The sequence below is a fragment of the Schistocerca gregaria genome, chromosome 1, assembly GCF_023897955.1.
Source record: "Schistocerca gregaria isolate iqSchGreg1 chromosome 1, iqSchGreg1.2, whole genome shotgun sequence".
Lineage (NCBI taxonomy): Eukaryota > Metazoa > Arthropoda > Insecta > Orthoptera > Acrididae > Schistocerca > Schistocerca gregaria.
This window is the reverse complement of record NC_064920.1, coordinates 497,586,413-497,601,167: the sequence shown is the minus strand read 5'-3', so window position 1 is coordinate 497,601,167 and position 14,755 is coordinate 497,586,413. Positions and strand designations below refer to the sequence as shown.

Here is a 14,755-nt window from a genome sequence, read left to right as displayed (position 1 = left end):
TTGTGGTGTGAGTGGGATAGTGCACAAATGGTTTAGTTGGTTGGTTTGTGGGATTAAAGGGACCAGACTACTATGGTCATCGGTCCCTTTTTCCATTAAAAAATAAAATAAATAAAAAAATAAAAAATAAAAAACTAAAAAATAAAAACCACCCAAAGAGAATAAAAAAAATGAACAACAGGAAAGACAGCAGACGAAACAGGACAAGAAATACTCTGACAGAGACCAGACAAAACAAATTAAAACACACACCGTGACGGTGGCTGGCCGACCATGGAGAAAAAAAAAAAAGGGAAAGCCAAACACCAAAAACACAATAAAAAACTCAGTTTAAAATCAGAGGCTAAAAGCCAGAATCAACACTAAAAAACAAACACTCAGATTAAAGGATAAAAACCCCCTGCCCGAATAAAACGCAAAACCAAGTCCACCATGGCAGAGTCATCTAATAAAAGAGCAGAGAGCGTGTCAGGCTGCGCAAACGTCTGCTGAGCACAGATAAAAGTGGACAGTCCAATAAAAGATGGGCCACTGTCAATGCCAAGCCGCAGCGGCATAGAGGGGGGTCCACATGGCGCATTAAGTGGCTGTGGGTCATCCGTGTGTGCCCAATGCGCAGTCGGCAGAGGACGACAGACTCCTTGCGAGAGACTCGCAAGGAGGAGTGCCACACAGTCGTCATGTCCTTGACGGCACGGAGTTTGTTAGGGGTGGCCAGACCGCACCCATTCAGCATCCCAAAGCGAGAGAACTTTGCGGCGTAAGACTGCCCGCAAATCAGTCGCTGGGAGGCCATCTCCAGAGATGGTGCACTGGTGGCCTCTTTAGCCAGGCGGTCAACAGTTTCATTGCCGGGTATACCAACATGGCCTGGGGTCCAAACAAAGACCACAGACCTGCCGCTACGGGCGAGAGTATCCAGGGACTCCTGGATAGCCATCACCAGACGAGAACGAGGGAAACACTGGTCGAGAGCTCGTAAACCGCTCAGGGAATCGCTACAGATAACGAAGGACTCACCTGAGCAGGAGCTGATATACGCTAGGGCACGAAAGATGGCGACCAGCTCAGCAGTGTAAACACTGCAGCCAGCCGGCAATGAACGTTGTTCAGAATGGTCCCCTGGAGTTAGTGCATAACCGACACGACAAGCAACCATCGAACTGTCGGTGTAGACAACGCCAGAGCCCTGATACGTGGCCAGGATGGAATAAAAGCGGTGTTGGAAGGCCTCTGGAGGGACTGAGTTCTTCGGGTCCTGTGCCAAGTCGAGCCGAAGGCAAGGGCTAGGCACACACCACAGGGGTGTACGAAGAGGGGCCCGGAAAGGAGGTGGAACAGGGAAACACCCAAGCCCGTAGAGAAGCTGTTTGACACGTACGGCGATCGGACAACCCGACCGGGGCCAACGTTCTGGCAGATGGACGACTGACTGCGGGAACAGGACACGATAATTTGGATGCCCGGGCAAGCTAAAAACATGGGCAACATAAGCAGCCAGTAATTGTTGGCATCGTAACTGCAGTGGAGGGACACCTGCCTCCACAAGTATGCTGTCCACAGGGCTGGTTTGGAAGGCACCAGCGTATCCCGCTGTGGAGGATTGGGTCCAGCACCCGCAACGCAGATGGGGATGCTGAGCCATAAGCCAGACTCCCATAGTCCAGATGGGACTGGATTAACGCCTGGTAAAGCCGTAGGAGAGGAGATTGGTCGGCGCCCCACCTGGTGTGGCTCAGGCATCGCAGAGCATTTAGATGCCGCCAACACGCCTGTTTAAGCTGCCGAATATGAGGCAGCTAAGTCAACCGGGCATCAAAAACCACCCCCAAAAACCTATGTGACTCTACCACTGGAAGAAGCTCGCCGTCAAGATAAAGTCGCGGCTCCGGGTGAACAGTGCGTCGCCGGCAGAAAATGCATAACGCTGGTCTTGGCTGCCGAAAACTGAAAACCATGCGCTACAGCCCAAGACTGCGCCTTGCGGATTGCGCCCTGTAGCTGACATTCAGCAGCTGCAATGCCAATAGAGCTGTAGTAAAGGCAGAAGTCGTCAGCATACAGGGAAGCGGAGACAGAATTTCCCATGCCCGCAGCGAGCCCGTTAATGGCTATTAAAAGCAGACAGACACTTAGAACAGAACCCTGTGGCACACCGTTCTCCTGCACTTGGGAGGAACTATATGAGGCTGTGACGTGCACGCGGAAGGTACGATACGACAGAAAATTGCGGATATAGATTGGCAGAGGGTCCCGAAGACCCCATCCATGAAGCGTAGAAAGGATGTGAGGACGCCTTCCGCATGTCGAAAAAGACAGCGACCAGATGCTGATGGCGGGCAAAGGCAGTACGGATGGCCGACTCCAGGCTCACCAGATTGTCGGCGGCGGAGCGGCCTTTACGGAACCCACTCTGAGACAGAGCCAGAAGGCCCCGAGACTCCATTACCCAATTCAAGCGCCGACTCACCATCCGTTCAAGCAACTTGGAAAGAACATTGGTGAGGCTAATGGGACGGTAGCTGTCCACCTCTAAAGGGTTCTTCCCCGGTTTCAGAATAGGGACAACAAGACTTTCCTGCCATTGCGACAGAAACTCACCCTCGACCCAAATGCAGTTGTAAAGGTCGAGGAGGCGTTGCTGGTAGTCCACTGAAAGGTGTTTCAGCATCTGAGAGTGGATGCTATCTGGCCCAGGAGCGGTATCAGGACAAGCGGCGAGGGCACTGTGGAATTCCCACTCACTGAATGGAACATTGTACAATTCAGGATGGCGGGTGCGAAAAGAAAGACTCAGACATTCTATCCGCTCTTTAATGGAGCGGAAGCCCAAGGGGTAGTTGGCAGAAGCGGAATTCAGAGCAAAGTGCTCTGCCAAGTGGTTTGCAATGACGTCGGAGTCAGTACAAACTGCTCCATTCAGTGAGAGCGCAGGGACGCTGACAAGGGTCCGATAGCCATAGAGGTGGCGAATCTTGGCCCAGACCTGCGATGGAGTGAGATGGAGGCCAATGGTGGACACATACCGCTCCCAGCACTCCTGCTTGCGTTGGCGGATAATGCGGCAGGCTCGTGCACGCAGCCGTTTGAAGGCGATAAGGTGTTCAATTGACGGATGTCACTTGTGATGCTGGAGCGCCCGCCGGTGAGCTTTAATCACTTCAGCGATCTCAGGCGACCACCAAGGCACAGTCTGCCGCCGAGGGGACCCAGAAGAACGGGGACTGGCACATTCGGCAGCAGTAATGATGCCGGTGGTGACCGATTGAACCACTGCATCAATGTCATCGTTAGAGAGAGGCTCAATAGCGGCAGTGGAGGAGAACAAGTCCCAATCAGCCTTATTCAGAGCCCATCTGCTAGGGCGCCCAGAAGATTGACGCTGTGGCAGTGACAGAAAGATCGGAAAGTGGTCACTACCACACAGGTCGTCATGCACTCTCCATTGGACAGACGGTAAGAGGCTAGGACTACAGATGGAAAGGTCAATGGCGGAGTATGTGCCATGCGCCACACTGAAGTGTGTGAAGGCACCATCATTTAAGATCGAGAGATCAAGCTGCGCCAATAAATGCTCAACGATGGCACCTCGACCTGTTGCCACTGACCCACCCCACAGATGGTTATGGGCGTAAAAGTCGCCCAGTAACAGGAAAAGTGCCAGCAATTGGGATATCAGAGCAGCCAGGACATGCTGCGCGACATCACCATCCGGTGGAAGGTAAAGACTGCAGACGGTAACAGCCTGTGGCGTCCACATCCGAAGAGCGACAGCCTCTAAAGGAGTTTGGAGAGGTACAGACTCGCTGTGAAGAGAGTTCAGGACACATATTCAGAAGCCACCAGACACCCTTTCATAAGCTGCTCGGTTCTTATAATAACCTCGGTAGCCATGAAGGGCGGGGGTTCGCATTGCCGGAAACCAAGTTTCCTGCACAGCAATGCAGAGGAAAGGGTGTAGGCTGATAAGGTGGCGGAGCTCAGCTAGATGGTGGAAGAAACCTATGCAGTTCCACTGGAGGATGGTGTTGTCCATGGCTGAGAAAGGCATGACGGTACTGGGAAGGCAGATTACGCCGCTGGGTCACTTGCTGCCTCCGATTGAGCACGTGTGACAGTGCTTTCCATGGCGTCTGAGGGACCGGCGAGATCAAGGTCCTCAGCGGACGCAGAATCTCCACCTCGTCCTCAGACGCAGAGCTTGTAGGAAGCGGTGGGACGGGTGAAACCGCAATGTCGTTAGCCTTGGGGACTTCCTTCTTCTTCTGTTTCTCTCGCTGTGCCTTCGGTGGTTCAGGCTTCACGGGCTTCACTGGGTCAGTCTCAGGGACGGACGATGACCGTGAGGCCCGACGACCAGGGACTGGTGGTTGTTTTAGCCCTTGCGGATGTCTGCTTTTCCACTGGTTGGAACATGCAAAGGGAGGTCTCCAAGGGACCCCTTCCTGGCGAGAGTAGCTGAAGAAGTCTTACTCTTCTCCGACTGGGAAGGGGGAGCTGATGTCCCCGATGGTTGGGAGGGTGTTGCTCCTGAAGAAGATGGAGCAGGAGCAACAGGGTGTGAAGTGCCCCCCACAGCCATAGGGGGCTTTCTGACCAAGCAGAGAACCAACCGTACGGGACGACACAGGAGATGGAAGAACCACTGTTGCAGCAGCGGCGTACGTTGACGTCATTGGCACAGGATGGAGCCTCTCATATTTCCGCCTAGCCTCTGAGTAGGTCAGGCGGTTCAGGGTTTTATATTCCATTATCTTCCGTTCTTTCTGGAAGATCCTACAGTCCGGCGAGCAGTGGGAATGGTGTTCTCCGCAGTTAACACAGATGGGAGGCGGAGCACATGGAGTATTGGGATGCGAAGGACATCCACAATCTCGACATGTGATGCCGTAAGTACAGCGGGATGACATGTGCCCAAACTTCCAGCATTTAAAACACCGCATCGGAGGAGGGATATATGGCTTCACATCACAGCGGTAAACCATCACCTTGACCTTTTCGGGCAAAACATCACCTTCAAAGGCCAAGATGAAGGCACCGGTGGCTACCTGATTATCCCTCGGACCCCGATGGACGCGCCGGACAAAGAGAACACCCCGTTGTTCTAGATTGGCGCGTAGTTCATCGTCGGACTGCAGTAGAAGGTCCCTGTGGAATATAATACCCTGGACCATGTTTAGACTGTTATGGGGAGTGATGGTGACAGAGACATCCCCCAACTTGTCACAAGTGAGCAACTTCTGTGACTGGGCAGAGGATGCTGTTTTGATGAGCCCTCCACCTCCCCAAATTTGTCCTCTAAATGCTCCACAAAAAACTGGGGCTTGGTCGACATAAATGATTCCCCATCAACTCGCATGCACACGAGGTACCGGGGTGAATAATCTCCACTGCCTTCTTTAGCCATACGTTCCTCCCATGGAGTGGCCAGGGAGGGAAACGATCTCTGATCAAATTTCTTCCCATTGAGGTTAGACCTTGATTGCTTAGAGATCGCGAGAGATGATGTACCATGCTTCATTGCGGGTCATCCGCCCTGATGCCACCCACTCCGACCAGGGGCTGTCCCCACGGCGCCACCCAGCCGCAGCAAAGACCACCTGGCAGGATGGCCTTTGCTGGGAGTCCTGATGCCCCAGAGGGATAGGCAGCTACTCCTCGGCATATGTGGGGACGTAGCAGCTCAGGCATCAGCAGTGCGATCCCTGTGTAGTCAGGGGGCTACCACCAAGAGGGTACATGACAACCCCACCACAACAGACTGGCTACCGTGCTGGCTGTCGGGTGTCAAAATATCCATGTACATAACGAGGGCAAAGATGGAAGTGCACTATGGAGGGAATGTACGCTACCCAGAACAAACTGCAGCTAATGTGGCCGGAAGCTCGATGGAAGTCCAACTCCATGACAATATTGGATAGGCCAGATCTTAGGGCAAGATGGATATATAATACACCACGTAAGGCGTCCTTCCCCAAATAGTACGCAATAACAGAAAATTTTGAAAGGTAGTGGTCAAACCCCTTAGGGGACCATAACATTAAGGCTGAAACGTTTGAGACTCCTTTTAGTTGCCTCTTGTGACGGGCAGGAATACCGCGGGCCGATTCTTATCCCCGAACCCGCAGGGGGGCAAATGGTTTAATTCACACTTAACTGGAAGAATGCAGAAGGTTGAAATTAACAGTACAGATAGTCTGTAAAAACCAGCAAAGTCCTCTAACTGGGGAGGTATCAAAAACAGTGTCCCACAGGGTTGAGTCTTGGGTTACTTCATGTTCTTAATACACATTAACGACTTTCCATTCTACGTTCATGAAGATGCAAAGCTAGTTCTTTTTGCTGATGATACAAGTATAGTAATAACACCCAACAAGCAAGAATCAGCTGAGGAAATTGCAAATAATGTCTTTCAGAAAATTATTAAGTGGTTCTCTGCAAATGGACTCTCACTAAATTTTGAGAAAACACAGTTTATACAACTCTGTACAATAAATGGCATAACACCATTGATAAATATAGACTATGAACAAAAGTCTGATGCTAAGGCACAATACTTAAAATTTTTGGGTGTGTGCATTGATGAGAAATTGAACGGGAAGAAACACATTGATGATCTACTGAAATGGTTAGGTCCAGCTACTTATGCTATTAGGGTTATTGCAAATTTTGGTGATAAACACATCAGTAAATTAGTCTACTATGCCTATTTCATTCACTGCTTTCATATGGCATCATATTTTGGGGCAATTCGGCATTAAGAGAGAAAGTATTCATTGCACAAAGTGTATAATCAGAATAATAGCTGGAGCCCACCCATGATCACCTTGCACACATTTATTTAAGGAACTAGGGATATTCACAGTACCTTCGCAATATATATATTCACTTATGAAATTTGTCAATAATAACACATCCCAATTCATAAATAACAGCAAAGTGCATAGCTACAACACTAGAAGAAAAGGGGGAATCAATTGACATTAATTTTTAAGGATTTCATTATGTGATGTCACTGAATGTATTTATCTTATGTTATGGTGTATTTTATCATCTATGGCACTATTTGCAAGCTCATTTAGCTTTAAGGTACTATTCAAGGAAAATATTATATGATATGCACGTAAATTGCCGATTCCACCTCAGGTGGTCAATGGTGAATAAAGAATCTGAATGATCTTCACTATTTTGGATTAAATCTCACTTTTGCACAGAAAGGGGTGAATTATGCTGCCACAAAAATCTTTGGTCATTTGCCAAACAGTATTAGAAGTTAGAAAGATAGCCAACCAACATTTATTTAAAAGCAAATTAAAAGAATTTCTGAAGGGTAAACTGGCAGGGTTGTTAGCGAAATCCATAAGGGGAGACACTAGTACTCATGGATGTACCTCTTTTGTAGACTAATATCAGTGTCCAATGAGAAGTTCAGGCTGGCAGGTGCTAAAGAAGTCCAAAACTCACAAAATTCTCACAACAGGAAAGTAAATAATAATGTTACCATATTTAAACAAAATATTGGTGGATTAAAGATAAAAGTAGATTCTCACAAAAGTAAAGTAAAAAAATAATGTTACCATTTTTCACCAAAAAATTCTGTGATTGAAGAACAAAGTAGATGAGCTCCTGGTTTGTTTAGATGACATTGAATCTGATAATGTAATAGATATACTATGCCTGTCTGCGCATCACATTGTGTCTGATATGGAAAAAGTAAATATCAGTGGTTATAAACTAGTTGCACATATGAGTAGAGAGAATAAGGTGGGAGGAGGAATTGCCATATATGTCAAAAGTTATCACTGTGTAGAAAGCTTAGATACAAAAAGTTTTGTCTAGAGCAACATATAGAAGCATGTGCCTGTCAACTTAAACTGAAGGAGGGCTCTTTTATAATTGTAACAGTATATAGGTCCCCTTCAGGAAACTTTCATTTATTCCTGGAAAACTTGGATGCCTTGTTGTGCTATCTGAAAGATAGGGGAAAGCAACTTCAATGTTGATTCACTGAAAGAGTGTAATAGGAAGAATGACCTGGAAGTCTTGTTTGGTTCTTTCAATTTGACATCTGTCATTAATTTTCCTACTCGGGTAGTAAAGGACAGCAGCACATTGATAGATAACACTTTTATAGACCAAGATAGGTCTAAAAACATAAATTCTTGTCCTGTTGAGAATGGACTTTCTGATCATGATGCTCAGCTAGTTACAGTATTAACATAGCTCCATTCAGTAACTCAAAACTACCCTCCAAAGTTGTGTGTTCAATTAATGACTCAACAATTAGAAATTTCAGAGAAAATCTTCAGCAGTTAGACTGGGATGAGGTGTACAAGAAACCCAATGCTAATTTAAAATATAACTTATTTCGTGATACACTTTTAAGAGAATTTGAAAACTGTTTCCCCAGGAAAGTAGTTAAATCTAATTATAAGAAACCATGCAAAAAACCTTGGCTTACTCAACGGATAAAAATATCTTGTAACCACAAAAAGGAACTGTATCTAACAACAAGAAAGAGTAATGACCCAGAAACAGCCAAATATTATAAAAACTACTGTGCTACATTAAGAAAGGTTATTAAAAAGTCCAGAAGCATGTGCATCATGTCTGAGATTAATACCTCTGATAACAAAATCAAAACAATTTGGAATATTATTACAAGGGAGACAGGACAACCAAGAGTACAGGATGACGGTATCACCATCAAAGCGAATGGAAACATGATAAACAACAAGCCGGAAGCCGAAAACATTTTGAATAATCATTTTTTAAATGTTGTAGAGAAAATAGGATCGAAATGTTCATTAGAAGAAGCGAGGCAGTTGATGGAAGAGGCCTTACACACACCATTTGATACAATTGAAATTCCAGCCACCTCTCCTTCTGAAATTAGGAAGATAATAAACTCTCTCAAGAATAAAAGCTCACATGAAATTGATGGCATTTCCAGCAGGATAATAAAACCTTGTTCCCAAGAAATAAGTGGGATTCTTAGCCACATATGTAATAGCTCTCTGAAGCAAGGCATTTTCTCAGATAGACTGAAGTATGCCATTGTTAAACCACTGGATAAAAAAGGGGATACAACTGATGTCAACAACTACCGCCCAATCTCTCTTCTGACTGCCTTATCCAAAATTCTTGAAAATGAATGTACTGTAGAGTAGCTTCACACCTTTGTAAAAATAAAGTTTTAACAAAATGTCAGTTTGATTTCCAGAAGGGTGTCTCAACGGAAAATGCTACATATACTTTCACTAATGAAATATTAAATGCTCTGAGTAACCGGAAGTCACCTGTTGGGATTTTTTGTGATCTATCAAAAGCTTTTGATTTTGTAAATCATGGAATACTACTAGATAAGCTCCAAGTACTGTGGTATGAATGGGACAGTGCTCAAATGGTTTAAATCATACCTAACTGGAAGAGTGCAGAAAGTTGAAATAAACAGTTCATATAATATGCAAAAAATTGGTGATTTCTGATGCAAAGCTGGTACTTCTTGCCGATGATACAAGTATAGCTATCACACCCGACAGACAAGAATTAACTGGTGAAATTGTAAAAGATGTTTTTCAGAAAATCATTAAGTGGTTCCCTGCAAATGGGCTCTCATTAAACTTTGACAAAACACAGTACATATAGTACCACACAGTAAATGGAATGACTCCATTAATAAATATAGACTTCGATAAGTAATCGGTAGCTAAGATAGAATATTCAAAATTTCTAGGTGTATGCATTGATGAGGGGTTGAACTGGAAAAAGAAACACACTGAGGATCTGCTGAAATGTTTGAGTTCAGCTACTTATGCTATTAGGGTTATTGCAAATTTTGGCGATATACATCTGAGTAAATTAGCTTACCATGCCTATTTTTATTCTCTGCTTTTGTATGGCATTATATTCTGGGGTAACTCATCATTGAGTAAAAGAGAGTGCATTGCACAAAAGCGTGTAATCAGAATAATTGCTGGAGCTCAGCCAAGATCATCCTGCAGACACTTATTTAAAAAGCTAGAAATCTTCACTGTAGCCTCACTATATATATATTCACTTATGAAATTTGTTGTTAACAAGCCGAACGAATTCAAAAGTAATAGCAGTGTACATGGCTACAACACTAGCAGAAAGGATGATCTTCACTACTCAAGGTTAAATCTAACTTTGGCTCAGAAGGGGTAAATTATGCTGCCACAAAAGTCTTTTGTCACTTACCTAATAGCATCAAAAGCCTGACAGATAGCCATATAGCATTTAAAAGGAAATTAAAAGAATTTCTTAATGGCAACTCCTTCTACTCATTACATGTATTTTTGGATATAGTAAGTGGATAATTTCCCAACTCCACCAAAATAATAATAATAATTAAATAAATAAAAATTAAAATATTGAGTGTCATGTAATATTTTGTCTAATGTAATATCTTGTATAGACACCTTTTATTAACCTGACACGTTCCACATCACGAAGTGTTGAATTCATGATCTATGGAACAAGTACTAATCTAATCTAATCTGACAACTCCTTCTACTCAATAGATCAATTCTTGGATACAAAGTAGTAACTGTAAAAAAAAAAAAAATAATAATATTTTGTCTAAAGAAAACTTATTTTAAAGTGACACATTCCACATCATTACGAAATGTCGTATTCATGATCTATGGAACAAGGTTAACGTATGTATGTTTGTAAGTTGTATGTATGTATGTATGTATGTATGTATGTAAGTTGTATGTATGTTTGTAAGTTGTGGAACCCATAAGATTTTGGAGCCAGTGGCGCCTTCTGTTGGCAGAAGGACTAAAGGGAAAGGAAGAGGACTGAAGGAGAACACTTGTGAGATCTATGGAATGGGGGGAAGAGTTGTTCAAAGTGCCATCTTGTTTTCAACATTCTGATTGTCATTGATACAATGCTTGTGTTAGACAGATCCTGATTTGCCAGTATAAACAGCCAACAGTAGTTGTGTCAAGTTACATAAATGTTAGTTTGAAGTATTATGTGATAACAGCATCTTAATACTGTAGGAAAATAAACAGGGCTTTTTTAAATCTTACATATTATAAACGGGAAGGTGCAAGTTTTGGAAAGTTTGTATAATAATTTGTTATGTGAAGAATTGCTTAGATTCACAAACAATATTCATATTGCCAGTTTTGGCAAATAATTTCAGATGGTCTTAATTTACAAAAGGCTTTGTACTGAAAAAGAAACATAGTTAGACACTTTGATCATCATAAAGTGATATAATATTTCAATGAATGTACGTATCATCACATGATAAATTACATTCATTGAAATTTTAAATTACTTCATGACATTCAAAGTGCCTAATTATATTTGTTTATCTCTACAATGATTCTTTGTGAATGAAGTACATATGAAGATGGGAATTATTTACCAAAATAGGTAATGTAAATATTGTTTGTATATGTAAGTGATAACTGATGTAATGAATTATGATATGAGATACTACCTTGTTTCAAAGTCTTTGTTTTTCTCCTAACATACACATATAATGTAATCTAGAAGTAATTACCATGATTTGGGTAGATCATCCCTACTCATAATTTTTTGTTTTGCATGCTTGCCAGCAATGGTTCTGCTTGTTGCTGAATAACCTGATTCATTCTTCACCCCTGAAGGATCTCCTTCATGATGAAATATAGAGAACACAGTGTGTGCTAACCACTGTGCCGATGACACCAGCATATTGCTCACTGGATCCAGTCCAGAAACTTTGTGGTCCACAGCAGAAAGTTCTATAAAAATACTTTCTGAGTGGATCACAAAAAATAAACTCATTATAAATACTGAAAAAACTGTGTGTGTCGATTTTCATTTAATTCCTCCAACTAATCAAATGTATATTCAAGCCCAATTAAAAAATGATCCCCTAGAAAATGTAAGTGTCACAAAGTTCTTGGATCTTTGGGTTCAGCAAGACTTTAGTAGGACACACATATAAATAACTTGTGTAGAAAACTATCATATGTGTGCTATGGGCTAAGAATTTTAAAGGCTACAACAAGCAAACCAACAGTACTGCGGGCATACTATACACACTTCCACTCACTAATTCGATATGGGATCATTTTCTGGGGATACTCAACTCACAGTGTAAAGGTTTTTAGAATGCAAAAACGAGCTTTAAGAATAATTTGTGGCCTTAAAAAGATGGAGTCCTGTAAATCCCATTTTACTGAGCTTGGTGTTCTAAATGTTCCAAGTTTATTCATTTATGAAACTATCTTGTTCACTAGGGATTAGCTCCTGAAAACAGACAAACTGCTACAGAACAAAAGTGTACACAACTATAGTACCAGAAGGGAATCAAATATACATCAAAAATATCACAGAACAACCACCTATCAGAGAAGCATAATTAACATTGGTGTAATACTACACAATAAGATACCAGAGGAAATAAAAAATACTACTCATCCAATATTCAAAGCTAAACTAAAGGCATTTCTAATGAAGCACTGCTTCTATTCTGTCAGATAATTTCTGAATAAGTAACAAAATTAACTGTAGTAGGTAACTAATTTTAATTGCTAATAATATGTATTATTGTAACTTATCTTTGACCTGTCCAATATCAATTGTACAATTTGTGCTATATGATAAAACTGGACCAATAAAAAATCAAATCAAATCAAATCAGTTTGCTGTGTGTCAGTCAAGTGTGCCAATCTTATATGCTGACAAGAAAGTCAGCTGATGTCTATTTGTACTGATTTTTGGATGTTCTGCAACTACTTTTAAGATAATATGAGCTAATATGTTTATAGTTTCACACACTATGCCACTGCCATTTACATTTGATTATAATTACCCAATTTGTCCTTCTATTCCCAAACAAATTACTTCAAGAAAATTACTGGACCTACCCTTTGGTATTGAAAGGTACTAACAATCATATAGCACATAAAGTAGAAGACTATTTTTTTACTGATAGCTCTACCATCTATCTACAGTGATGATCTGCAAAGTAAATCAATAATTCACATGAAAGTGATTGTAACAGATACATATAATAAAAGGTTCATTATTTTAAAAAATGTCACTGGACCGTATTCTCAACTAGTTCAACTAATGATGAAGTCATTTAAATATTATGTCAACAATAGGGGATTTGTCGATCTACAGAAAGTTTTTAGGTGGTAGATTGAAGTATTAGACTAAAGAACATGTGAAACCATCATACAAAGCTGAAAACAGGTCACAACTCAAAATTCGGTATGTGTGAACTGTAGGATAACACTGTCTACATACTTGAGTCATCTCTGCTAGTTGCTATTTCATGATCCTCTTCATTTAACTGATACTTCAGTTTTAGGTAATTCGTTAATGCATCTTTTACTAAATTCAGATCCACTTCTAATCTGTCAAGTTGATACAACAGTGACGTACATCTCTTACATAAATTATCGTCTTCAGACACAACTACCATAAAACCTTCTCCCATTAACTGGCCTATTTTTGTTGGTATGTCTGTTTTACTGTATGGCGTTACGCCAACGACAAGCGGGAAGCAGGTTCCCGTAATTTTTCCGTCGCATATAAAGCATCTCAAATCACCTGTGGAATCTCTATTTGTTTTGCCACCTGTAACAAAAATTCTTTATTAGGCATTGTAAATGGTAAATAGCGAATCATTGTTCTTCAGGCATTCCTTATCATATACCGCCTCAGTGAGGCTTTGGATTATTATGTGCAGCCCTAACCGGTAATTTGCTTGTTTGCTGCTTCGGAAAGAGAAATAGAGGTTTGTCGAAAGTGTATTCTGGTCTCAGAAGAAACTTTCACAGCTTTTGAGTACATATTATTATAACAATTTGCGGGAAACTTCTCGTTGGCATCTGTCAACCAGCTGTCATGTATTTACGTTGGTTTCCTTCGTTTGTATAAGGTGCGAACTCTGTGTAACAGCATCAAGCACGCGGGATATGCTTTTATCGCAAGAAGTCGCACACACAAAACTGAACGCGGTCACTGCGGAATACAACACAGAAGCACTACGCAAGATAAATTAAAGTAATTTTGCATGCTTAATACCACTTTCTACGATTTAACTGGTTACTTCTATACATATTATGTCGTTTCTTGAATTAATAATAAATTTCGCATCTCAACACAAATCTGTCAACAACCCTTCGGAATAGCGTGCATTACATTTTATGCAATGCTGCCAAACTCGTTCTGTGTAGTTCAAAATCATGCGGCGCGTAACTATAAACGAAATGTGTGTGATATATAGAGAAAAAGCCTGTAGTGTCGTTAAATAATTTCAGGTTCGAAATTAATAACAAGCGAACTTTTGTTTGTGTGCAGTCTGTATAATCGCGTTACCTTGACAACAAAGCCGGTGGTTAGTAAACATAGTTCCTCAGATTGAGGAATATAAAAGTATGAGAGCTGTACCAGCGTGGGTGGACAAAGTTCACGACAGAGACAAGGTTGAACAATGGTAACTATCCATATGATAATGAGCACTTCAATTCGGTTGACGCATGCATCTACATGTTTCAAAATAACTTTGTAATCGGCGTGTTGATTGCTAGAGAACAGGATGAAATCTGTTACATTGCAAGTAACATTCTGTCAACATTAATTTTACTCTTATTAAATTCGTATTTGAACACATCGTAATAGTCATTTGCGCCGAAGTCTACACAGTCTGCTCTTACTAAGACCGTACGCCGAGGGGGCTGTAATAGACTTATTTACTGTTAATAACCGTGAC

General features: G+C 42.1%; 2 protein-coding genes across 3 annotated transcripts in view; one reads left to right on the top strand and one right to left on the bottom strand.

Annotated features, from left to right (window-relative positions):
- The window catches only part of LOC126355181 (uncharacterized), a 131,402-nt gene extending 117,146 nt beyond the window's left edge, over positions 1-14,256 (bottom strand). The window contains exons 1-2 of the mRNA XM_050005438.1: positions 13,737-14,256; positions 13,285-13,617 (exon numbers count right to left, since the gene is read on the bottom strand). Of these exons, the coding sequence (XP_049861395.1) occupies positions 13,285-13,617; positions 13,737-13,833 (430 nt within the window). The 5' untranslated portion in view covers positions 13,834-14,256. The remainder of the gene's footprint in view (positions 1-13,284; positions 13,618-13,736) is intronic.
- A 139-nt stretch (positions 14,257-14,395) lies between these two features.
- Positions 14,396-14,755, top strand: part of LOC126353939 (intraflagellar transport protein 122 homolog) — a 247,092-nt gene continuing 246,732 nt past the window's right edge. For both annotated transcript variants that reach the window (XR_007565246.1, XM_050003221.1), the window contains exon 1: positions 14,396-14,479. Coding sequence is in view for 1 of the 2 variants with exons in the window: in XM_050003221.1 (XP_049859178.1) it covers positions 14,421-14,479 (59 nt within the window). In the remaining variant the exon portion in view is untranslated. The remainder of the gene's footprint in view (positions 14,480-14,755) is intronic.